The sequence below is a fragment of the Molothrus aeneus genome, chromosome 31, assembly GCF_037042795.1.
Source record: "Molothrus aeneus isolate 106 chromosome 31, BPBGC_Maene_1.0, whole genome shotgun sequence".
NCBI classification, from domain to species: domain Eukaryota; kingdom Metazoa; phylum Chordata; class Aves; order Passeriformes; family Icteridae; genus Molothrus; species Molothrus aeneus.
The window spans coordinates 3,222,784-3,244,878 of record NC_089676.1 but is presented as its reverse complement, the minus strand read 5'-3'; the positions used below and the strand labels follow the sequence as shown (position 1 = coordinate 3,244,878).

At 67.2% G+C, this 22,095-nt stretch overlaps 3 protein-coding genes across 4 annotated transcripts; all 3 read left to right on the top strand.

Moving 5' to 3' along the window:
- The first annotated feature begins 214 nt into the window (after positions 1 to 214).
- On the top strand, positions 215 to 9,115 carry LOC136568141 (methanethiol oxidase-like). The gene is made up of 12 exons (XM_066567990.1): positions 215 to 716; positions 4,856 to 4,909; positions 5,167 to 5,279; positions 5,711 to 5,899; positions 6,035 to 6,155; positions 6,268 to 6,450; positions 6,841 to 7,022; positions 7,204 to 7,282; positions 7,639 to 7,760; positions 7,878 to 7,970; positions 8,397 to 8,515; positions 8,953 to 9,115. Exons 1-12 carry the CDS (start codon positions 215 to 217, stop codon positions 9,113 to 9,115), a joined length of 1,920 nt encoding a protein of 639 aa, XP_066424087.1.
- Positions 9,116 to 12,120: 3,005 nt separating this feature from the next.
- RFX5 (regulatory factor X5) lies at positions 12,121 to 16,820 on the top strand. Its single transcript, XM_066567989.1, has 10 exons — positions 12,121 to 12,251; positions 12,524 to 12,557; positions 12,666 to 12,748; positions 13,145 to 13,276; positions 13,586 to 13,702; positions 13,903 to 13,984; positions 14,686 to 14,884; positions 15,094 to 15,182; positions 15,265 to 16,608; positions 16,803 to 16,820. The coding sequence occupies exons 1-10, from the start codon at positions 12,133 to 12,135 to the stop codon at positions 16,818 to 16,820; spliced, it is 2,217 nt and encodes a 738-aa protein (XP_066424086.1). The 5' UTR covers positions 12,121 to 12,132.
- A 783-nt stretch (positions 16,821 to 17,603) lies between these two features.
- LOC136568157 (uncharacterized) lies at positions 17,604 to 21,429 on the top strand. 2 transcript variants are annotated; one of them, XM_066568015.1, is made up of 2 exons: positions 17,604 to 18,916; positions 18,950 to 21,429. In XM_066568015.1, the coding sequence occupies exon 2, from the start codon at positions 19,876 to 19,878 to the stop codon at positions 21,400 to 21,402; it is 1,527 nt and encodes a 508-aa protein (XP_066424112.1). In that variant the 5' UTR covers positions 17,604 to 18,916; positions 18,950 to 19,875; the 3' UTR covers positions 21,403 to 21,429. The 2 variants fall into 2 exon arrangements, with proteins under 2 accessions (XP_066424112.1, XP_066424113.1); XM_066568016.1 differs by having other exon boundaries at positions 17,604 to 21,193; positions 21,233 to 21,429.
- The last annotated feature ends 666 nt before the right edge of the window (positions 21,430 to 22,095 follow it).

Below are 22,095 nucleotides of genomic sequence, written 5' to 3'. Positions count from 1 at the left end.
GCGGGATGGGCTCAGGAAATCCTCCCTGAGCCCCCCTGGGGCAGCTGCAGCCAGGGCAGGACACGGGGTGGCCTCCCCGGCTGACTCCTGTTGGTGGGGACCTGGGGACAAGGGGGATTTGGGGTGCTCGGCTCTGGCAGTTGGGGCTGGAAGGGTCACCCGGGGCTGTCCCCAACCCTCTGATCACCCCCAAGTGTCCTCAGGGCCCTGGGCCATGCCTTACCCCAGCCCCGGGTGCCACCACCAGCACAAAAGTGGCACCAGCCGGGCTGGATTTGACCCAAACCGGGCTGAAGTGGCCCCAAAAGAGCCGAGATCCCGCTCCAGGCCCCGAGGGCTCGCAGCAGGGTCCCCTCCCGAGGCCACCACCGGCCTGGCCGCCAGCAGTGCCACAGCCCGGGACACTCAGCGCCCTGGAATGCGGCTCCCGGCCCTGGGGAGAGCGGCCCGGGCACTGCGGAGGGCACAGGGACACGGAATTGCTGCCGCCAGCAGCGCGGGGACACCGCCCGGGGATGTCCCCGCAGCGGGGACAGCTCAGCCCCCCCGGCCGCTCCGGGACAGCCCCGGCACCGGGCACCGGGCACCGGGCAGCGCCTCAAGGGCCTTCTCTGGGCACTGCGAGCGGCAAAATCGCGGAAAACCATCGGCTTTGGGCTGGAAAAGTGCAGAAGAGGCTCTGGCCGGGGCCGCCCTTGGCCGGCAGCCCCGCTTTGGTGCGCCCTGGACACCCTCGGTGTCCCCACGTGCCCGCGCCTCCCTCCCCTGGCGCTGCACACCCGCTCATTAGCCAGCTCATTAGCCCGCTCCTCATTAGCCAGCTCATTAGCCCGCCCCTCATTAACGAGCCGCGCTGCTCCCGGTGGCTTCCCGAGCTGACGTCGCCGTGTCCCCTCCCTGTCCCCGCTCGGCGCTCGCGTGTCCCCGCGGCGCTGATAACAGCGAGATAAGCGCGGGCTCAGCGCAGCTCGCGTGGCCGCAGGACAAGCCCCGGCACCCTCCGGCCGCTGCCCACGCCCCGCCGGCCGCTCCGGCTCCTCCGGCCCCGGCGGGATTTGGGAACGGGGGAGCGGCGGGATTTGGGAACGGGGGAGCGGCGGGATTTGGGAACGCGGGAGCGCCGGGATTTGGGAACGGGGGAGCGGCGGGATTTGGGAACGCGGGAGCGGCGCACTGGGACGAGCCCCCGCTCCGCCGCCACCTCGGACAGCTCCCGGCTCCGGCAGCGGCCCCAGCGGGGCTTTGGCTTCCCCCGAGGTTCCCCCAGCGGGGCCGGGGCTCCTTCAGCACTACCCGCTCCTAAATCCCGATTTCCTGCCCTTTTGGCCCATTCTCCGTCCTCTCTTCCCGGCCTCGGCCTGATCCCGCACCCTCAGCCGGGCACTGACTTTGGGAAAACGTTTGGCTCACGGAGGGAGCCCCAAATCCCGCTGCTCGTTCCTCCGCGGGGCTGCAATTCCACCCAGGAGCCGCCCCCGGGGCTCTGCAGCGTTCCCGGCTCTCCCATCAGAAAGCCTCGAGCTCAAATTCCCTTCCGAGCCACGAATTCCCCGCTTTTCTGATGATTCGGTGGGAAAAGTGTGATTTTTGGGAGCTGGCTTCCGAGTTCACCTGAAAATGTGACAAAATCCGAAATTCCCCGGCCAGTGGAAGGCAGGTGACACTGGATGAGCTCGGGAGTTTGTTCCCCGCTCCTCCACCAGAAATAAACGGGAAAAAAAATCACACTCGGGGGAACCGCGAGCTTTTCCTTGGTTCCAAGCCCGGGGGGGCTCCACTGCAGCCCAGGACGGGGCCGCGATACCCCGGGTCGGGCTTGGAACGGGACCGAGGGAGGACATTTGTCCCTGTCCCTGTCGCTGTCCCTGTCCCGGTCCCTGTCCCGGTCCCTGTCGCTGTCCCTGTTCCGGTCTCTGTCCCCATCCCTGTCCCTGTCCCGCTCCCTATCCCTGTCCCGGTCCCTGTCCCTGTCCCGGTCCCTATCCCTGTCCCTGTTGCTGTCCCTGTCCTGTCCCGGTCCCGGTCTCTGTCCCCATCCCTGTCCCGGTCCCTATCCCTGTCCCTGTTGCTGTCCCTGTTGCTGTCCCGGTCCCTGTCCCTGTCCCTGTTGCTGTCCCTGTCCTGTCCCTGTCCCTGTCCCGGTCCCTGTCCCTGCCGAGGGGGACACGCGGCGGGCCCGCACCCCGAATTCCCTCGGGATTGTTCCAGGGAACAGCCGGACTCCCCAAACCAGCAGGAAAAGCCGGCCGGGAGGAGCCGCTGCCCTGGGCCGGGTCCCAAAATTCCCAAGGGTTGGAAGTTTTTGGGCGAGCAGCCCCCGAGGAGCCGCCACAGCCCGAGATAATTCCAGGGCGTCTCTCCTCCTCTGGATCCGCTTGGAATGAGGGACTTGAAAGGCTCGGGGAGGCCTTTCCTCCCTCCACGGGGCAGGAATGTCCAGCTCCAGAGGCTTTTCGGGATGGGCGGGACAGATCCCAGATGAATCCCTTCCAAATCGGGGGAGATAAACGCGATCTGCAGTGTCAGGAACGGAGAAATCTGATTTTCCCTGGATTATGGAAGTGGGGATGAGGAGGAGAGGCCGGGAAACTTCCCGAACCGGGCTGGGGGGACGCTGCCCCCACCTCTGGCCATGGAAAAGCCGCAGGAGAGCACAGGGAGAACCAGCCCGGCTCACCTGGGCGCAGGGAGGGGCAGGAAGTAATCCCGGCTCTTATCAGCAACTTTATCTTATCAGCCGCAGCTTTATCTCCTCCCGGCCAGGCTCACCACGGGAATTTCGAGCTCACCCAAACGTTCATTTGCTGTGGTTTTTGTAGGATTCGCTCATTTTGGGGGGATATAGGAACTGGATTTGATGTTTGGAAATAGCGCTGAGTGCTAAAGGGCCCATTAGGAGAATTCCAGACTTAACTGGGTTTGGAAATTGCACCGAGGATTAAAGGGACGCTTACGGGAATTCCAGGATTTTTGGGGCTGCAAAATCCCTCCAGGATCATCCAGTCCAAGATGGGGCCCATTCCCCCCGGTCACCCAGACAAACGTCCGGGAATTCTCCGGGGGTGGCCACTCTGAACCTCCCCGGGCAGCCCCTTCCAAGGCCTTTTCCCTTTTCCAGGAAGAATTTACCCAGATTTCCCCTGAGCCTCCCCTGGCACAGCTCGAGGCCGTTCCCTCTTGTCCTGGCCCCATTCCCTGGGATCAGATCGCAAATCCCTCCCGGCAGATCCCAAATTCGCCGGGATCCCCCTTTGATCCAGGTGGAGCGCCCGGTGTCCCCGGGATCCCCTGAGCAGCTCCCCGAGCCCGTCCCGGTGTCCCCGAGCCCGCCCCGGTGTCCCCGAGCCCGTCCCGGTGTCCCCGAGCCCATCCCGGTGTCCCCGAGCCCGCCCCGGTGTCCCCGAGCTCCCAAAGTCCCGTCCCCGGCAGAGGCGGCTCGGGGAGCCCCGGGCTGACGCTGGGATCGGGGCCGGGGTCCCCCTGTCAGGAGCAGGAGCAGTTTGGGGGTGCCCGGGCCGGGCCGGGGGCGCTGCGGGTGCGGAGCAGCCGCTCCGTGCGGGGCGAGCCGGGCTCGGCCGGGGCCGGCCCCGGGGTTTGAGGCTTCGGGAGCTGCAGGGAGCAGCAGATTTGGGCCCAGATTGGCGGCGGGGAGGAGGAAAGAAGCCGCAGCGCCGGGCTGGCCCCTCCCAAGCGCTGGGCAGCCCCTCCCTGGGCTTGGCCGCGCTCCCCCCACCCTTCGGCGGGGATAAAAGGCCCCCGGGAGCAGCCAGGGCACGGCACAGCCGCTCCAGCCCCGAGACAGCAGCAGCTGCCCCTCAGCTCCGGCTCCTTCCTCCGCCGCCAGCGCCGCGACCCCAGAGCTGCAGCCATGGGTAAGGGACCCCCGCGGCTGCCCCCGAGCCCCGGGCCCGCAGCCCCGGCCCCAGCCCGGCCCCGGCCCCGCCCGGGGGCTGCGGGGCTGGCCCGGGCACAGCTGGGCACAGCTGGGCACACAGACCTGCGCACACCTGGGCACACACAGCTGGGCACAGCTGGGCACACAGACCTGGGCACACCTGGGCACACACAGCTGGGCACAGCCGGGCACACAGACCTGGGCACACAGACCTGCGCACACCTGGGCACACTCACCTGGGCACAGCTGGGCACAGCTGGGCACACCTGGGCATACAGACCTGGGCCCAGCTGGGCACACACACCTGGGCACACCTGGGCACACTCACCTGCGCACACACACCTGGGCACACACACCTGGGCACACCTGGGCACACTCACCTGCGCATACACAGCTGGGCACACCTGGGCACAGGTGCCTTGTGCCCCGGGCACGAGGAGGGAGCCGGGCCCGAGCTCGGCCCGCGGGGCCGCTGCTCCCGGAGCTGCTGCGGGGCATTGGCGGCTCCCGGGGGCCCTGCCCGGCCCCGGGGACCCGGGATCCCGAGGGATTGTCCGTGCTGGAGGTGCCAGCGTGCCCTGGACCCGGGTGACAGCTCTGTCCCCATCCGAGCTCACGGTGGCAGCTCTGTCCCCGTCCCGGCTCTGTCCCCCTCGTGTCCCGGCTCCGGGTGACAGCTCTGTCCCCGTCCCGTCTGGGCTCGGTGCCGTGCCCGCAGTGGGGAGGGGTCCCCGCGCTGTCGCCAGGTGTCCCCAGCGGGGCTCGGCCCCGCGCTGTCCCCAGGGTGCCTCTCCCGGAGCCGGGAGGCGGCAGCGCGGCCCCGAGCGCTCCCAGGGGTGCCCCGGGAGGGCCGCGGTGGCCCCGGGGTGGCCCCGGGGGTCCCTGGGCTGGGAGGGAGCCGGCGGAGCGGGCTCGGGCGCGGGCCCGGGCCGGGCTCACGGCGTCCCCTCTGCTCCCCAGACAGATGCAGAGCTCCGTGCTACGAGTACCCCTCGTGCCCCGACGTGCTGAAAGGCGAGTGCTGCTCCTGGGGCTGGGCTGGGGGCGTTTGGGCTCTTTGGGGTCCCCCGAGCTCGGTGTCTGTGCCGAGCCCCTTGGCCCGAGCTGCCGGAGGTCGCTCCTGCTCGTTCCCGGGTCGGGAGCGGCGCGGGGGGACCGGCAGGGAATGGCAGCGCCCCGAAATCAGGGCGGTCATTCCGGGGAGCTGCCCGGGGCTCTCCCGGTCCCGTTCGGGTCTCTGGGCGCGGTTCGAGCCGCTTTTGTGTCCCCAGCGCCGCGGGAGGAGGTCGCCTACGTGACCTGCACCTACAGGTGCACCGGCATCGAGCAGCCCGATTTCCTGGCCACCGTGGACCTCAACCCGCGCTCCTGCCACTACGGCCAGGTACGGGCCCCTGCCGGGCTCTCCGGGCGGGACCGAGCCGGGGCTGCGCCCCCCGAGCCCTCCGGGGCCGCCCGGATATCTCTGTGTGGGGGAACCGAGGAAAACCTTTAAACCTTGTCCCGTCTGCTCCCGGCCGCCCCCAGCCCCTCTCCGGGGCTCCCCAAATCCCGGGCCCGCTCCCAGCCCCTCTCCGGGGCTCCCCAAATCCCGGGGCCGCCCCCAGCCCCTCTCCGGGGCTCCCCAAATCCCGGGGCCGCCCCCAGCCCCTCTCCGGGGCTCCCCAAATCCCGGGGCCGCCCCCAGCCCCTCTCCGGGGCTCCCCAAATCCCGGGGCCGCTCCCAGCCCCTCTCCGGGGCTCCCCAGGCCCCGGGGCCGCTCCCCGCGGGCTGTCCCGGCTCGGCCCGGCCTGAGCTGCCTTGGCCGTGCCCAGGTGATCCACCGGCTGCCCATGCCCAACCTCAAGGACGAGCTGCACTGCGCGGGCTGGGGCCCCGCCTGCGGCTGCTTCGACAGCGGCGCCGCGGCCAAAAGGACCAAGCTGGTGCTGCCCTGCCTCATCTCCTCCCGCATCTACGTGGTGGATGTGGGCTCCCAGTGCCGCGCGCCGCGGATCTGCAAGGTACGGCCGGGGGGAGCCGGGGGCGCCGGCAGCGAGGGAGCGAGGGAGCGAGGGAGGGAGCGGGCTTGGATTCTGGGGTACGGGCGGGAAAGGCGCCGAGCAGGCGGAGGCTGAGATCGGCGCTGGTTCGCGCAGATGATCGAGCCCGTGGATGTGTTCTGGAAGTGCAACAAGGGCTACCTGTCTGTCACCCACCCCCTGCCCAACGGGGACGTCCTGGTCGCCAACATGGGCGACGCCGCTGGCCACGGCAAAGGTGAGTTTTCCCTGCTGGAATTCCCGTGTCCCTGCCCAAACTCGCACCCCGGGGGTCCCGCTGGACTCGCGGCAGCCTGGATTTGTCCCCGCCCGTCCCTCGTGTGTCCCAGGTGGCTTCGTGGTGTTGGACGGAGAGACCTTCGAGCTGAAGGGCAACTGGGAGAACGAGTGTGAGGCTCCCCCGACCGGCCACGACTTCTGGTACCAGGCCCGGCACAACGTCCTGGTCAGCTCGGCCGGGATGGTGCCCAGAGTGGCCGGGCGTGGCTTCAACCCCGATGACCTCAAGAAAGGTGGGGACACGCGGGCGGCAGCGCCGGCAGGGCTGAGCTGGGGCCGGCAGGGCTCGGGGCCCGCGAGAGGCCGATTTGTGCCCGGAGCCTCGGCCAGGCTCGGGCTGAGGATGGGCGGGGTGGAACCCGGGGGGGCGGGTCCTGCTGCCCCCAAATCTGCATTTCTCTGTGTTCTCCCAGATCCCGGATTTCTCTGCGTTCTCCCCAGTTCCCGCATTTCTCTCTGTTCTCCCCAAATCCCTCATTTCTCTCTGTTCTCCCCAAATCCCGCATTTCCCAGTTCCCCCTGCCCAGCTCCTGCCCTTCCCGTGCCGATGCCCCCCAGGAGCCCCTCGGGGGTCTCTCGCCGGCCCCCCCGGCCGCCCCCAGCCTCTCCCCCGTGTCCCGCAGGGGTCTTCGGCCGCCGCCTGAACGTGTGGAACCTGTCGTGCCGCAGCCTCACGCAGTGCTTCGACCTGGGCGAGGATTCACTGCCGATGACCGTGCGCTTCCTGCACAACCCCGAGGCCGCCGAGGGCTACGTGAGCTGTGCCCTGAGCGGGGCCATTTTCCGCTTCTACAAATCCTGCGAGGCAAGTGCGGCGCGGTGGGGAGCGGGAACGGGGCCGGGAGGACGAGGAGGAGGAGGAGGAGCGGGGAACGGGGCCAGGGAGGGTCCGGGTGCGGGGCGCGGGGCTGAGCCCGTCGTGCCCGGCTCGGCTCGGCTCGGGCCGGGGCAGCGCGGGCTGAGCCGGGCTCGGTGTCCCTGTGCAGAGAGACAACTGGGCCGTGGAGGAGGTGATCCGGATCCCGGCCAAGGACGTGTCGGGCTGGATCATGCCCAAGATGCCGGGTGCGTGTGCCCTCGGGGGTGGCATTCCTGTTCCCTGGGCGAGCTCTGCAGCCGGGCACGGTGTGCGGGTGACCCCGGAGCCGGCGGAGGGACCTCAGATCCTGCTGGGGGACCCCAAATCCTGCTGGGTGACCGCGGAGCCGGCTCGGTGACCCCAAATCCTGCTGGGGGACCCCGAATCCTGACTGGCCCCAAATCAGGACTGACCCCAAACGGGACGGACCCTAAATGATTACCGACCCCGAATCCCGACCGAGCCCAAAGTGCTGGTCCCTGCCCCAAAGCCCAGCTCAGGCCAGGCCCGTGTGGCCTCCCCCGGTGCTGGCCGTGCCCCTGAGCCCCGGCTCTGCCCGCAGCCTTCATCGCCGACCTCGTCATCAGCCAGGACGACCGGTTCCTGTACGTGTGCAATTGGCTGCACGGGGACATCCGGCAGTACGAGCTGTCCCGGAGCTGCAAGCCCCGGCTGGTGGGGCAGGTGAGGGGCAGGGCCCGGGCCGGGGGGCCGAGCGGGGCCGGGCGGGGCCGGGGGGCCGGGCCGGGGGGCCGGGGGGCCGGGCCGGGGAACGCTCGTGTGCCAGCGCGGCCCTTGCAGGTGTTCGTGGGGGGCAGCATCCTGCGAGGGGGCCCCGTGACCGTGTGCAGGGACGAGGAGCTCAAGTGCCAGCCCGAGCCGCTGGTGCTCAAGGTGAGCGGGGCGGGGCCGGAGCGCCGGGGCGGGGCTGGGGGCGGGGCTGGCGGAGCGTGAGTGTGAGTGAGTGTGAGTGTGAGTGTGTGCTCACCTGAGCGTGAGTGTGAGCGTGTGTGAGCGCTCACCTGAGCGTGAGCCTGAGCCTGCTCTCACTGCCCCTGCTGGAATCCAGCGCTCCGAGTACCCCCAGTGCCCCCAGTCCGTGTGTCCCAGTGCTCCCAGTGCCCCCAGTCCGTGTGTCCCAGTGCCCCCAGTGCCCCCAGTGCCCCCAGTCCGTGTGTCCCAGTGCCCCCAGTCCGTGTGTCCCAGTGCCCCCAGTAACCCCAGTCCGTGTGTCCCCGCGCCCCCAGTGCCCCCAGTAACCCCAGTCCGTGTGTCCCCGCGCCCCCAGTGCCCCCAGTAACCCCAGTCCGTGTGTCCCAGTGCAAGCGCGTGTACGGCGGCCCCGCCACGCTGCAGCTGAGCCTGGACGGGAAGCGGCTCTACGTGACCAACTCCTTCTACAGCACCTGGGACCGGCAGTTCTACCCCAGCCTGATCAAGTGAGCCCCTCCCGGCTGCCCGAGGCTGCCGGGCCCGGCTGGGAGCGGGAGGGGCCGCGACCCCCCCGGGGCTGCCGCGGAGCCGCTCGCGGCCGGGTCGGGATCGGGCAGAGCCCGGGCTGAGCTCAGCCCAAGGGGGTCCGGCCTGGCCGGGCACAGCCCGAGCCGAGCCTGGGGGAGCTGCGGAGGGGAAAGGGCCCCGAGCCCGTCCTGCCCTGGGTTTGTGCCCGTCCTGGGGGAAGTGGGGACCCAAAGCTGTCCCTGCGCCCGTCCTGTCCCCTCCATCGGGCATTGGGGACCCCAAGCGGCCCCAGCCGCAGCCCGCGCCGCTGGCCCCGGGCCCGGGCGCTCCCCGGCGCCGTCCGGAGCAGCTCCGGGCGGGCTCGGCGCGGCCCCGGGGGTCGCTGTCGCCCTGAGCCGCCGCTGTCCCCGCGCAGGGAGGGCTCGGTGATGCTGCAGCTCGACGTGGACACGGACAAGGGCGGCCTGAGCGTCAACAAGAACTTCCTGGTGGATTTCGGCAAGGAGCCCAACGGGCCGTGCCTGGCGCACGAGATCCGCTTCCCCGGCGGCGATGCCAAATCCGTGACCCTGCCCTGAGCGGCCCCGGCAGCGCCGCTGTCCCCGCCGGCAGCGCCGGGATTGGGGTTCCGGGGGGGAAATTCGGGTGCCCGGGGTGATGGGACTGGGGGGAAATTGGGGCTTTGGGGTGCCCCGGGTGATGGGACTGGGGGGGATTGGGGCTTTGGGGTGCCCGGGTGACGGGTTTGGGGTGCCCTGGGCGATTCTGGGCTTTAGGATCCCACGGGGGATTCCTGCTTTGGGCTGCCCTCGGGAGATTCCAGGGTTCGGGGTCCCGCGGGCCATTCCCGGCCATCCCTGTCCCTGTCCCTGCTTTCCCTGCCATCAATAAAGTTGTTTCCTGCATCAGCCGCAGCTTCCCGAGGCTCATTCCCGGAACATCCCGGGACGAACAAATGCCGGGGGGGTCCGAGGGCGGCGTCGGGGCCGGGACAACGCCCGGGACGGGCGCGGGCGGAGCCGGGACCGCGGGAAGGGTCTGGGGGGAATTCCCGGCGCTGCCTCTTTTCCCGGGGCTTTGCTTCCAGCTGGGCTTTTTATCCCCGTTTTATCTTTTTAATTTTTTTTTCCCGTATTTTATCCCTGGGGGCTACTCGAGAAGGTTTTCCCCAGAAACAAAGTGGGATCCAGGTGGATATTTGGGATAAATCCTCCCTTGGCCCAGGTTTTTCCATGGATTCCCCATCCCTGGAATTGCCCCAGCCCAGTCCGGGCAGCTCTTGGAGCCGCCTGGGCCAGCGGGAGCCGCCCAAGGGCGTGAGACGAGATGAGCTTTGAGATCCCATCCGTCCCAAAATCCCCAAAAAATCCCAAAAAATCCCTCAATTTCCCACAATCCCACCATCCCAAACTCGGCAAAGTTCCGAAGCCGGAGCCGGCTCTCACTCAGCCTCACCCCCTGCAATTAATACCCCACTTTTCCAGTTCTCCCCTTCCCGATAAAAATCTGCAACCTCCCCGAAATCCCTCGGGAATGTGAGATTTCCTTCCCCCAAAATCAAAGCTCAGAAATCCAGGGAAAAAAGCAGGAAAAGCCAAGAGCAAATCCTGGGATCAAATCCCGGAAAAATCCACGGGGAAAAAAATCCTTCCCCTCAGGGAGAGGCTGGAAATCCTCCGTGGAATTTGAACCATCCGAATCCCTTTCCCCCAATTTTTCCAGCTGTTCCAAACCTTTTTTCCCTGGAATTCCCACACGGTGGGATCCAACTGGGAGCGGGAATTTATATTTAAAAATTGATTAAAATTGGGGTTTTTAAAATCTGATTCCCTATTTATTTCCCCCCCCCAGGAATTTGGGAATGCGGGGACTGCACCCCCGGCCCCTGGCTGTGATCCCCCGGGAAAACCAGGAGTCGGGAATTCGGGAATTCTGGCAGTCAGGAATTTGGGAATTCCCAGAGTCGGGAATTCAGGAATTCTGAATTTGGAAATCTGGGAATTTGGGAATTCTGGGAGTTGGGAATTTGGGAATTCTGGAATTTGGGAATTCCAGGAGTCAGGAGTTCAGGAATTCCGTGAGTTGGGAATTTGGGAATTCTGGGATGCGGGAATTCTGGGAGTCAGGAATTTGGGAATCACAAGAGTTGGGAATTCTGGAATTCAGAATTTGGAAATTTGGGAATTCGGGAATTCCAGGAGTTGGGAATTGCGGGATGGGCTTGGCCCAGGGGGTGAAATCAATCCAAAGAAAATCCTTTTCCTTTTCCTTTTCCTTTTCCTTTTCCTTTTCCTTTTCCTTTTCCTTTTCCTTTTCCTTTTCCTTTTCCTTTTCCTGCTCCGGAGCTCTCCTTGCACACTCCTTGCACGCGCCTTGCACACTCCTTGCACATGTGACACACGCACGTGACACACCCGTTGCACAACCCCACACACGTGACCTCCCCGCGCGACCCCCCTTGCACACTCACACGTTGCACGCGCACGTGACACACACCCGTTGCACAACCCCTCCCCACGTGACCGCCCCACGTGACCCGTCTGCACACTCGCCGCACACCCGTCTCCCCTCGCGCCGCCCGCCCCGGCCAATCAGATCGCTGTTGCCAGGCAGATTTCGGCCCCTCCCGCCCCGCCACATCCGGGCGCTCACCCCCAGCTGAGGGGGGGGCGGGCTCAGCCAATCACAGCCGCGGGCGCTGCCGTATCCGGGCAGACCAGCGCCGCCGCAGCCAATCAGAAAAAAGAAGGGGCCGCGCGCGCGGCGAGCGAGGGGCGCGTCCACTTTCGGTTCGCGCGGGGGGCGCGGGGCACGTGGCGGGACCCCTCCCCTCCCCCCTCCCTCCCTCCCGGGGCCCCCCGAGCCGGACGGGACCAGGTGGGTGCGGGGCTGGGGGGGGCGGGGGGGATAGGCCTGGGGACACCCCCGGGGACACCGCGGGGACACCCCCGGGACACCCCCAGACACCCGCGGGTACACCCCGGACACCCCCGGGAACACCGGGACACATCCGGAACACCCCGGATCACGCCCGGGACACCCCCGGAACACACCCGGGTGCATCCCCGGAACACCCCCGGGACACCCCGGAACACCCCGGGAACACCCGGGAACACCCCGGAACACCCCGGGAACACCCCGGAACACCCCGGGCTCGGCCCCGGCAGGGAGGTCCCGGCCCCTGGTACCGGCCCGGTACTGCGGGGAGGGCGCGGAGGGCGGCGGCGGCCCCAGGGGTCGCTTCCGGTGGCCTCATGGCCCCGTATCCCTGGCCGTCTCTTCCTGCCGGCGCTGTGGGTCTCTTCCTGCTGTCCCCCTGTCCTGGTGTCCCCCTGTCCTGGTGTCCCCCTGTCCCTGCTGTCCCCCTGTCCCTGGTGTCCCCATGTCCTGGTGGTCCCCATGTCCTGCTGTCCCCCTGTCCTGCTGTTCCCCTGTCCCCCAGCCCTGCCGGGGTCACTGCAGATGTCCCTGTCCCATTTCTGTGGCTCCTGTCCGTGCCCACGAGTCCCATTAGAGCCCAGAATGGGATTTATTCCTGTTTTTACAGCAAATTCCCATTTCCCTGTTCCCAGCAGGACAAACACACAGGGCTGCCATGGCTGAGGAGGAGCTGGGGACCAGGGCCACCAGGAGGGGCCCTCTGTCAGCTGGCAGTGCCCGGGGCGGTGCCACCGAGTCCAGCACGCTGCTCCAGGAGCTGCGGGGCAACATCTCGTAAGGGCAGCACCCCAAAACCTGGGAATCACCCCAGGGCACCCCAGAGGGGCCTCACGGGGTGGGGGATTGGGAATTGGGCACCCCAAAATCTGGGAATCACCCCAGGGCACCCCGGGTCCATCCCGGGTCCATCCCGGGTCCTTCCTGCATCCCTGAGCCCTGGATCCCACTCGGGGTCTGGAGGGACCTGGGGAGCCCTGGGCAGAGCTGGAATTGTGACCCCGGGGTTTTTGGGATCGTTCCTGACTCGTGGCCTCTGTCCCTCGCAGCAAATCCGTGCAGAGCAAGGTGGACTCCATCCTGGTGAGTGTTCTGGGAATGCTGGAGGCAGGGCAGGGCCGTTCCCGGGGCTCAGCCCACAGGATTCATCTCCTCCTCTCCTCCTCTCCTGTCCCTGTCCCTGGAGTGCAGCAGGACGTGCAGAAGTTCTCGGACAGCGACAAACTCTACCTGTACCTGCAGCTGCCCTCGGGGCCCAGCCTGGGCGAGAAGAGGTCAGGGGGATGGGGTGGGATCCATGGGGTGGGATCCTTGGGGAGGGATCCATGGGGTGGGATCCGTGGGGTGGGATCCGTGGGGTGGGATCCGTGGGGTGGGATCTGTGGGGTGGGATCCTTGGGGTGGGGTCATTGGATGGGATGGGGTGGGATAGGATGGGATCCATGGGATGGGATCTATGGGGTGGGATGGGATGGGGCTGGAGTTGGCACAGGGATGCCCCAGGGTGGGCACAGGGATGCCCCAGGGTGGGTCCCTCACCCGGGGCAGGCACAGGGATGCCCCAGGGTGGGCACAGGGATGCCCCAGGGCGGGTCCATCAGCCACAGCTGGCACAGAGGTGCTGACCTGACGGGCTCCCCTCCCTGCCTGTGGCCCTGGAGCAGCAGCAGCAGCTCCTCCTCGCTGGAGCTGAGCGCGCTGGGCACGGCCGAGCACATGCACGCCTGCAGCTGGATCCGCAACCACCTGGAGGAGCACACGGACACCTGCCTGCCCAAGCAGGACGTCTACGACGCCTACAAGTGAGCTGGGCTGTCCCACGTCACCGTGTCCCTGTGCCACCGTGTCCCCATGCCCCAAGGACCCCCTGTCCTGCTGTCCCATGTCCCCATGTCCCCACCTCCCTGGGAACCCCCTGTCCCCATGTCCCCATGCCTCAAGGAACCCCCTGTCCTGGTGTCTCACGTCACCATGTCCCTTAGGAATCCCTGTCCTCCTGTCCCATGTGTCCTTGAGGAGCCCCTGTCCTGGTATCCCACATCCCCCTGTCCTGCTGTCCCCATGTCCCCCTGCCCTGTCCCTGCTCCGTGTCACCCGCTCTGTCCCCGCAGGCGTTACTGTGACAACCTGGGCTGCCGCCCGCTGAGCACGGCCAACTTTGGCAAGATCATCCGTGAGATCTTCCCAAACATCAAAGCCCGGCGCCTGGGGGGCCGTGGCCAGTCCAAATATCCTTCCTTGGCCTGGAATTCCTGTGCCAGCTGCTCCTTTTTCCCTTTTTCCCCTGATTTTTTCCCATTTTTTCCTGATTTTTTCCCATTCTTTTTCCTGGTTTTCCAATTTTCCCCATTTTTTCCCATTCCTGAGGGTTCTTTGGGGTTGGTTCCCGGTTTTTTGGGCTTGGGAAAAATCCTTGACTCTTCCCAACGTACTGCTATGGGGGGATCCGGAGGAAGACCGTGGTCAGCCTTCCTCCCCTGCCCAGCCTGGACCTCAAAGTGACCGAGACGGTGAGTTTGGGTGGGATGGGGTGGGATAATGGGGTAATGGGATAATAGGATGGGATGGGATGGGGTGGGATGGGATGGGATGGGATTGAAGGGATGGGTTGGGATAGGATGGGATGGGATGGGATGGGATGCAGGTCCTGCTTTGCTCCATGAATCCCATCCCGTCCCCATCCCCGTGTCCCATCCTGCTCCATGGGCTCATCCCTGTGTCCTGCCCTGCTCCGTGACCCTCCTGCTGTCCCCTCCCTGCTGTCCTCCTGCCCCTGGTCTCACACACTGTCCCTGTCCCCGTCCCCAGCAGGCAGAGCTCTACAGCAGTGAGGCGTTGGTGTCCCCACCCCGCTGTCCCCTCTGTGATGTCCCTGTCCCTGTCCCCAGCAGGCAGAGCTGGCCGAGCTGGCTCAGTCCCACAGCAGTGAGGTGACGGTGACAGTGTCCCTGTCCCTGTCTGATGTCCCCGTCCCCAGCAGGCAGAGCTGGCCGAGCTGGCTCAGTCCCACAGCAGTGAGGTGACAGTGTCCCTGTCCCTGTCTGATGTCCCCGTCCCCAGCAGTCAGAGCCCTACAGCAGTGAGGTGACAGTGACAGTGTCCCTGTCCCTGTCTGATGTCCCCGTCCCCAGCAGTCAGAGCCCTACAGCAGTGAGGTGACGGTGTCAGTGTCCCTGTCCCTGTCTGATGTCCCTGTCCCCATCCCCAGCAGGCAGAGCTGGCCGAGCTGGCTCACTCCTACAGCGCCGAGGTGACGGAGGCCGCGTGTGCCCTGACGTGTGACTGGGCCGAGAAGATCCTGCGGCGCTCCTTCAACAACATCGTGGAGGTGGCGCAGTTCCTGCTGCAGCAGCACATCATCAGCCCCCGCTCGGCCCACGCCGACCTGCTCATGGCCATGGTGCTCTCGGGTCAGCCTGGGGACACGGGGACCGTCACCCGCCCCGGGTTCCTCCCTGGGGACACAGTCAGCCCCCTAGGACACTGTCACCCTTGGGGACAGACGCTGTGTGGGGTGGGACAGGCTGTCCCCCGCCTGGTCAGTGTCCTCCCCACTCCCGTGTCCCCTCCCCAGTGCCACCATCCCCCGCCACCCCGCTCACGTCCCCTCCTCCCGCAGAAAACACAGACAGGCCCCCCCAGGAGCCCCGGCCGCCCTCAGCCCCCAAGAAGAACGGCCCGGAGCCCTCGGACAGCAGCCAGGAGCAGGTGAGACCCCCGGGACCCCTCCCGGGCCGGGCCGGGCACCGGAGGCGCCCCCAGCCCGGTGCCACCTTGTCTCCCCCCCCAGGCCAAGAAGGACGCTGTCCCCAAGGGCCCCCCGCAGCCGCGGCCGGAGAAGAAGAAGCCGTCGGAGGCCCGGGCGGGCAGCAGCCCGCAGGTGAGCGCGCTGGTGGCGCGGCTGCCGCTGCTGCTGCCCCGCATCCCGGCCCCGCAGCGCCCGCCCGTGCCCAGCGCGGCCCCCGCGCCGCCCGTGCTGGTGCCGCGCCCCGGGGGCACCGTGAAGGTGGCGCTGCCGCTGCCCGTGGGCACGGCCGCCATCCCCGTGCTCAACGTGCTGCTGCCCGGCGTGGGCGTCCCCGCGGCCGAGAGCCCCCGCGGCGGCGGCGGGGACAGCGAGGGACAGCAGCGCGGCAGGGCCACCAAGCGCGCCCCGGAGGGGACAGCGGGGGACGGCGCCGCGCGCAAGAGGCGGCGCGGGAGGCCCCGCAAGAGGCCGGGGGACAACGCGATGTCACCCGAGGACGTGGAGGTGGCCCGGGGGGAGGAGGGAGGGGACTCGCCCCCGGGGGCGTCACCCGGGGGTGGCAGTGCCACCGTGCCCGGTGGGGACAGGGGGGTGGCTGGTGGAGCTGCTGAGGATGGTGGGGACAGCATGGAGGTGGACAGTGACACGGTGACTGGTGGGGACAGCCCGGGCAGTGGCAGTGCCAGCGTCCCCCTTGGGGACAATGGCAGTGCCACTGTCCCCCTTAGTGACAGCCCAGGCAGTTGCAGTGCCAGTGTCCCACTCAGAGGCAGCTCAGTCAATGGCAGTGCCACCGTCCCCCTTAGTGACAGCCCAGTCAGTGCCACCGTCCCCCTTAGTGACAGCCCAGTCAATGGCAATGCCACTGTCCCCGTTAGTGACAGCCCGGTCAGTGTCAGTGTCACTGTTCCCCTTGGGGACAGCGCAGTCAATGGCACTGACACTGTTCCCCTTGGGGACAGCTCGGTCAATGGCACTGACACTGTTCCCCTTGGGGACAGCGCAGTCCATGGCAGTGCCACTGTCCCCAGTGGGGACAGCTCGGTCAATGGCACTGACACTGTTCCCCTTGGGGACAGCGCAGTCCATGGCAGTGCCACTGTCCCCAGTGGGGACAGCTCGGTCAATGGCACTGACACTGTCCCCAGTGGGGAGAGCCCAGGCAGTGGCAGTGCCACCATCCCCCTTAGTGACAGCCCAGTCAATGTCACTGACACTGTTCCCCTTGGGGACAGCCTGGTCAGTGTCAGTGCCACCATCCCCCTTGGGGACAACTCGGTCAATGGCAGTCCCACTGTCCCCCTTGGGGACAATGGCAGTGCCACCGTCTCCCTTAGTGACAGCTCAGTCAATGGCAGTGCCACCGTCCCCCTTGGGGACAGCTCGGTCAGTGTCACTGCCACCACCCAGCTTGGGGACAGCTCAGTCAGTGCCACTGTCCCCCTTAGTGACATCCTGGTCAGTGGCAGTGACACTGTCTGCACTGGGGACAGCCCAGCTGAGGGAAGTGCCACCGTCCCCCTTGGGGACAGCCCGGTCAGTGGCAGCATCCCTGGTGATGGCTCTGCTGGTGGTGGCAGTGCCAGCGTCCCCCTTAGTGACAGCTCAGTCAGTGCCACTGTCCCCCTTAGTGACAGCCCAGCTGGGGCAAGTGCTCCCACCCACCTTGGGGACAGCTCAGTCAATGGCAGTGCCAGCGTCCCCCTTAGTGACAGCTCAGTCAGTGCCACCGTCCCCCTTGGGGCCAGCCCGGTCAGTGGCAGTGCCAGCTCCCCCAGTGGTGGCTCTCCTGGTGGTGGCAGTGCCACTGTCCCTGTCAGCGACAAGCCAGTCCCTGGCAGTGCCACTGTCCCTGTCAAGGACAGCCCAGCCAGGGCCAGTGACACTGGGGACAGGCCTGTCACTGGCAGTGCCACCACTGGGGACAGGCCGGCCATTGCCAGTGCCACCAGCCCTGTCAGGGACAGCCCACCCATGGCCAGTGACACTGGGGACAGGCCTGTCACTGGCAGTGCCACCATCCCCACTGAGGACAGCCCAGCCAGGGTTGGTGACACTGGGGACAGGCCTGTCACAAAGAGTACCACCAGCCCCACTGAGGACAGCCCAGCCAGGGTTGGTGACACTGGGGACAGGCCTGTCACTGGCAGTGCCACCATCCCCACTGAGGACAGCCCAGCCAGGGTTGGTGACACTGGGGACAGGCCTGTCACTGGCAGTGCCACCATCCCCACTGAGGACAGCCCAGCCAGGGTTGGTGACACTGGGGACAGGCCTGTCACTGGCAGTGCCACCATCCCCACTGAGGACAGCCCAGCCAGGGTCGGTGACACTGGGGACAGGCCTGTCACAAGGAGTGCCACCAGCCCTGTCAGGGACAGCCCAGCCAGGGTCGGTGACACTGGGGACAGGCCTGTCACTGGCAGCGCCACTACAGAGGACAGGCCTGTCACCAGCAGTGCCACCGTCCCTGTCAGGGACAGCTCACCCAGGGCCAGTGGCGCTGCTGGGGACAGGCCGGTCACCAGGAGTGCCACCATTCCCAGCAGGGACAGCCCAGCTGGTGGCAGTGCCCCTGTCCCTGTCAAGGCCAGTCCATGCAGGGGCAGTGCCACCACTGGGGACAGGCCGGTCAGTGGTGCCACTGTCCCTGTCAGGGACAAGCCTGTCACTGGCAGTGCCACCGTCCCTAGGAGGGACAGCTCACCCAGGGCCAGTGCCACTGTCCCCAGGCAGGACAGTCCCTCCAGGGCCAGTGCCACTGGGGACAGGCCGGTTACTAGAAGTGCCACTGTCCCCACAGCTGGTGGCAGTGCCACCGTTCCTGTCAAGGAAGGTCCATCCAGGGGCAGTGCCACCACTGGGGACAGGCCAGGCACGGGCAGTGCCACCACTGGGGACAGGCTGGCTGGTGGCAGTGGCACTGTCCCTGTCAAGGACAGCTCAGCCAGGGGCAGTGGCACCACAGGGGACAGGCCGGTCACCAGGAGTGCCGCTGTCCCTGTCAGGGACAGCCCAGCTGGCGGCAGTGCCACTGTCCCTGTCAAGGCCAGTCCATCCCAGGGCAGTGCCACCACTGGGGACAGGCCAGTCAGTGGTGCCACTGTCCCTGTCAGGGACAAGCCTGTCACTGGCAGTGCCACCGTCCCTGTCAGGGACAGCTCACCCAGGGCCAGTGGCAGTGTTGGGGACAGGCCGGTCACCAGGAGTGCCACCATTCCCAGCAGGGACAGCCCAGCTGGTGGCAGTGCCACCGTCCCTGTCAGGGACAGCTCATCCAGGGCCAGTGCCACCACTGGGGACAGGCCAGCGAGGAGCAGTGCCACCACTGGGGACAGGTCAGTCAGTGGCAGTGCCACCATCCCCGTTAGGGACAAGCCAGTCCGTGGCAGTGCCACTGTCCCTAGGAGGGACAGCTCACCAAGGGGCAGTGGCACTGGGGACAAACCGGTGACTGGCAGTGCCACCGTCCCTGTCAGGGACAGCTCCTCCAGGAGCAGTGCCACCACTGGGGACAGGCTGAGCAGGGGCAGTGCCACCACTGGGGACAGGCTGAGCAGGGGCAGTGGCAGTGTCCCCATCAGGGACAGGTCACCCAGAGACAGTGGCAGTGGGGACAGGCCAGGTAGGAGCAGTGCCACCATCCCCATCAGGGACAGGTCACCCAGAGACAGTGGCAGTGGGGACAGGCCAGGCAGGAGCAGTGCCACCAGTGGGGACAGGCCAGGCAGGAGCAGTGCCACCATCCCTGTCAGGGACAGGCCAGGCAGGGCCAGTGGCAGTGTCCCTGTCAGGGACAGGTCACCCAGAGACAGTGCCACCACTGGGGACAGGCCAGGCAGGGGCAGTGCCACCGTCCCTGTCGAGGACAGGCCAGGCAGGGGCAGTGGCACCATCAGGGACAGGCTGGTCAGGGGCAGTGCCACTGTCCCCATCAGGGACAGCTCAGACAGTGGCAGTGCCACTGTCCCTGTCAAGGACAGGTCAGCTAGAGCCAGTGGCACCACAGGGGACACGTCAGTCAGGAGCAGTGCCACTGTCCCTGTCAAGGACAGCGCAGCCAGGGGCAGTGCCACCACTGGGGACAGGCCGGGCAGGGGCAGTGCCACCATCCCTGTCAAGGACAGCTCATCCAGGACCAGTGACATTGGGGACAGGCCAGTTAGTGGCAGGGCCATCATCCCTGTCAGGGACAGCGCAGCCAGGGGCAGTGCCACCACTGGGGACAGGCTGGGCAGGAGCACTGCCACCACTGGGGACAGATCAGTCAAGGGCAGTGCCACCATCCCTGTCCGGGACAGCTCACCAAGGGCCACTGCTGTTGGGGACAGGCCAGTGAGGAGCAGTGCCACCGCTGGGGACAGGCTGGGCAGTGGCAGTGCCACCGCTGGGGACAGGCCAGTGAGGAGCAGTGCCACCATCCCTATCAGGGACAGGTCACCCAGAGACAGTGGCAGTGGGGACAGGCCAGGCAGGGGCAGTGCCACTGTCCCCATCAGGGACAGGTCACCCAGAGACAATGGCAGCGGGGACAGGCCAGGCAGGGGCAGTGCCACCGCTGGGGACAGGCCAGGCAGTGGCAGTGTCCCCATCAGGGACAGGCCAGGCAGGGCCAGTGGCAGCGGGGTCAGGCTGGTCAGGGACAGTGCCACCATGCCCATGAGGGACAGTGCCACAGTTCCTGTGAGGGACAGGTCCCCCAGGGCCCCTGACCCTGGGGACCGGCCAGGCAGGAGCAGTGCCACTGTCCCTGCCAGGGACAGCCCAGCTGCGGGCAGTGGCACGGTCAGGGACGTGCCAGTCTCTGGCAGTGGCACTGTCCCCATCAGGGACAGCCCGTCCAGGGGCACTGCCACTGGCCCCATTGAGGACAGGCCGGTCCCTGGCACTGCCACTGTCCCCGCTGAGGGCAGGCTGGTCACTGCCAGTGGCACCGCTGGGGACAGGCTGGTCACTGACAGTGGCACCCCTCCTGGCAGGGACTGTCCCTCCAGGGACAGTGGCACTCCTGGGGACAGGCCGGTCCCTGGCAGTGCCACTGTCCCCGTCAGGGACAGCCTATCCAGGGGTACTGCCACCATCGTGGACACGCCCGTCACCGGCAGTGCCACCATCCCTGCGGGTGACAGCCCCTTCTGGGCCCGGGGCACCGCTGGGGACAGCGCGGGGGGTGGCAGTGCCACCTTCCCCGTCAGGGACTGCCCGTCGCGGGGCACTGCCACCATTGTGGACGCGCTGGTGACCCTGAGTGGCACCGTGATGGACAGGAGGATCCTGGGCAGTGTCACCGTCCCCGTCAGGGCCAGCCTGTCCCGGGGCACTGCCACCATCGTGGACACGCCCGTCTTTGTCAGTGCCACCGTCCTCGTTGGGGACTCCATCCCCAGGGTCACGGCCACCATCGTGGAGTCCAGGGTGCCCGGCCATGCCATCCTCCCCCTCGGGGACACGCTGGCCTGTGGCAGTGCCACCATCCCTGTCAGGGAGTGCCCGTCCGGGGACAGTGCCGCTGTCCCCATCAGAGAGTGCCCATCCAGGGACAGTGCCACCGTCCCTGACAGGGACAGGCCAGGCAGGGACAGTGCCACTGTCCCCATCAGGGAGTGCCCGTCCAGGGAGAGTGCCACCGTCCCTGACAGGGACAGGCCAGGCAGGGACAGTGCCACTGTCCCCATCAGGGAGTGCCCGTCCAGGGAGAGTTCCACCATCCCTGTCAGGGAGTGCCCCTCTGGGGACAGTGCCACCATCCCTGACAGGGACAGGCCAGAGAGGGACGGTGCCACTGTCGCCATCAGAGAGTGCCCATCCAGGGGCAGTGCCACCCTTGGGGACAGCAGGCATGTCACTGGCAGTCCCCCCATCGTGGACACACCGGTCAGTGGCAGTGCCACCATCCCTGTCAGGGACTGCCCGTCCAGGGGCAGTGCCTCCCCTGGGGACAGGCCTGGCAGTGCCACCCCTGGGGACAGGCCTGGCAGTGGCAGTGGCAGTGGCACCCCTGGGGACAGGCCTGTCCCTCCCGTCCGCGTCAGTGTCATCAGGGATGGCAGGACGGGCACCAGGGTGGCACCGGCGGCCCTGGCACAGCGCGGTCACAGCCGGGCCGGGTCTCCCCTCGGGGACACGCAGGGACACACGAGGGCGGGCACAGGGATGGGGTCCCCTGCGTCACACCAGTAAAAACCAGTAAAAACCAGTAAAAACCAATCACTGCCGTGTGGCTGTGTGCCTGTGAGCCCGGGCACCCGGAGGGGGCACTGGGAGGGGACACTGGGAATGGGGAGGGGACACGGGGAGTGGGAAAGGGACATTGGGAATGGGGAGGGGACACGGGGAGTGGGAAAGGGACATTGGGAGCGGGGAGGGGACACTGGGGGTGCAGAGGGGACATTGGGAGCGGGGAGGGGACACGGGGAGTGGGATGGGGACCTTGGGAGCGGGGAGGGCACACGGGGAGTGGGAAGGGGACCTTGGGAGCGGGGAGGGGACACGGCGCAGTGGAAGAGGACAAGGAGGGGACAACCCGCCCCACCCCCCCGGATGGTGACAGCGACATCCGAGGCGATTTCGCCCCGAAATCGCAGATTTTGGTTAACGCGGAACCCGCGGGGCGCCTTGGGCTTGTTCCGTGCGGAGACCACGCCCCCAAACACCATGAAGCCACGCCCCTTTAAGCATATATGTACAGAAACCGCGCTCACTTCCGCACGCGACGTATAGGCCACGCCCTCTGTCGCTGTAAGCCACGCCTCCATACCCCGCCCCACTGCCCATATTAGTGTTTAAACCACGCCCACACGCTAATATAATTGCATAACCACGCCCCCGGCTACAGGCCCCGCCCCTTTCCCCGCGCCTCCGGCCCGCCAGGGG

Excerpts from the sequence above, each read along its gene's own strand:
- LOC136568141 (XM_066567990.1), top strand. The coding sequence starts at position 215 with ATGCCTTACCCCAGCCCCGGGTGCCACCACCAGCACAAAAGTGGCACC. Across the intron at positions 5,900-6,034 it reads GCGCGCCGCGGATCTGCAAG|ATGATCGAGCCCGTGGATGT; the intron begins GTACGGCCGGGG and ends TGGTTCGCGCAG. Across the intron at positions 6,451-6,840 it reads CCCCGATGACCTCAAGAAAG|GGGTCTTCGGCCGCCGCCTG; the intron begins GTGGGGACACGC and ends CGTGTCCCGCAG.
- RFX5 (XM_066567989.1), top strand. The coding sequence starts at position 12,133 with ATGGCTGAGGAGGAGCTGGGGACCAGGGCCACCAGGAGGGGCCCTCTG. Across the intron at positions 12,252-12,523 it reads GAGCTGCGGGGCAACATCTC|CAAATCCGTGCAGAGCAAGG; the intron begins GTAAGGGCAGCA and ends TGTCCCTCGCAG. Across the intron at positions 12,558-12,665 it reads GCAAGGTGGACTCCATCCTG|CAGGACGTGCAGAAGTTCTC; the intron begins GTGAGTGTTCTG and ends CCTGGAGTGCAG.
- LOC136568157 (XM_066568015.1), top strand. The coding sequence starts at position 19,876 with ATGCCCATGAGGGACAGTGCCACAGTTCCTGTGAGGGACAGGTCCCCC.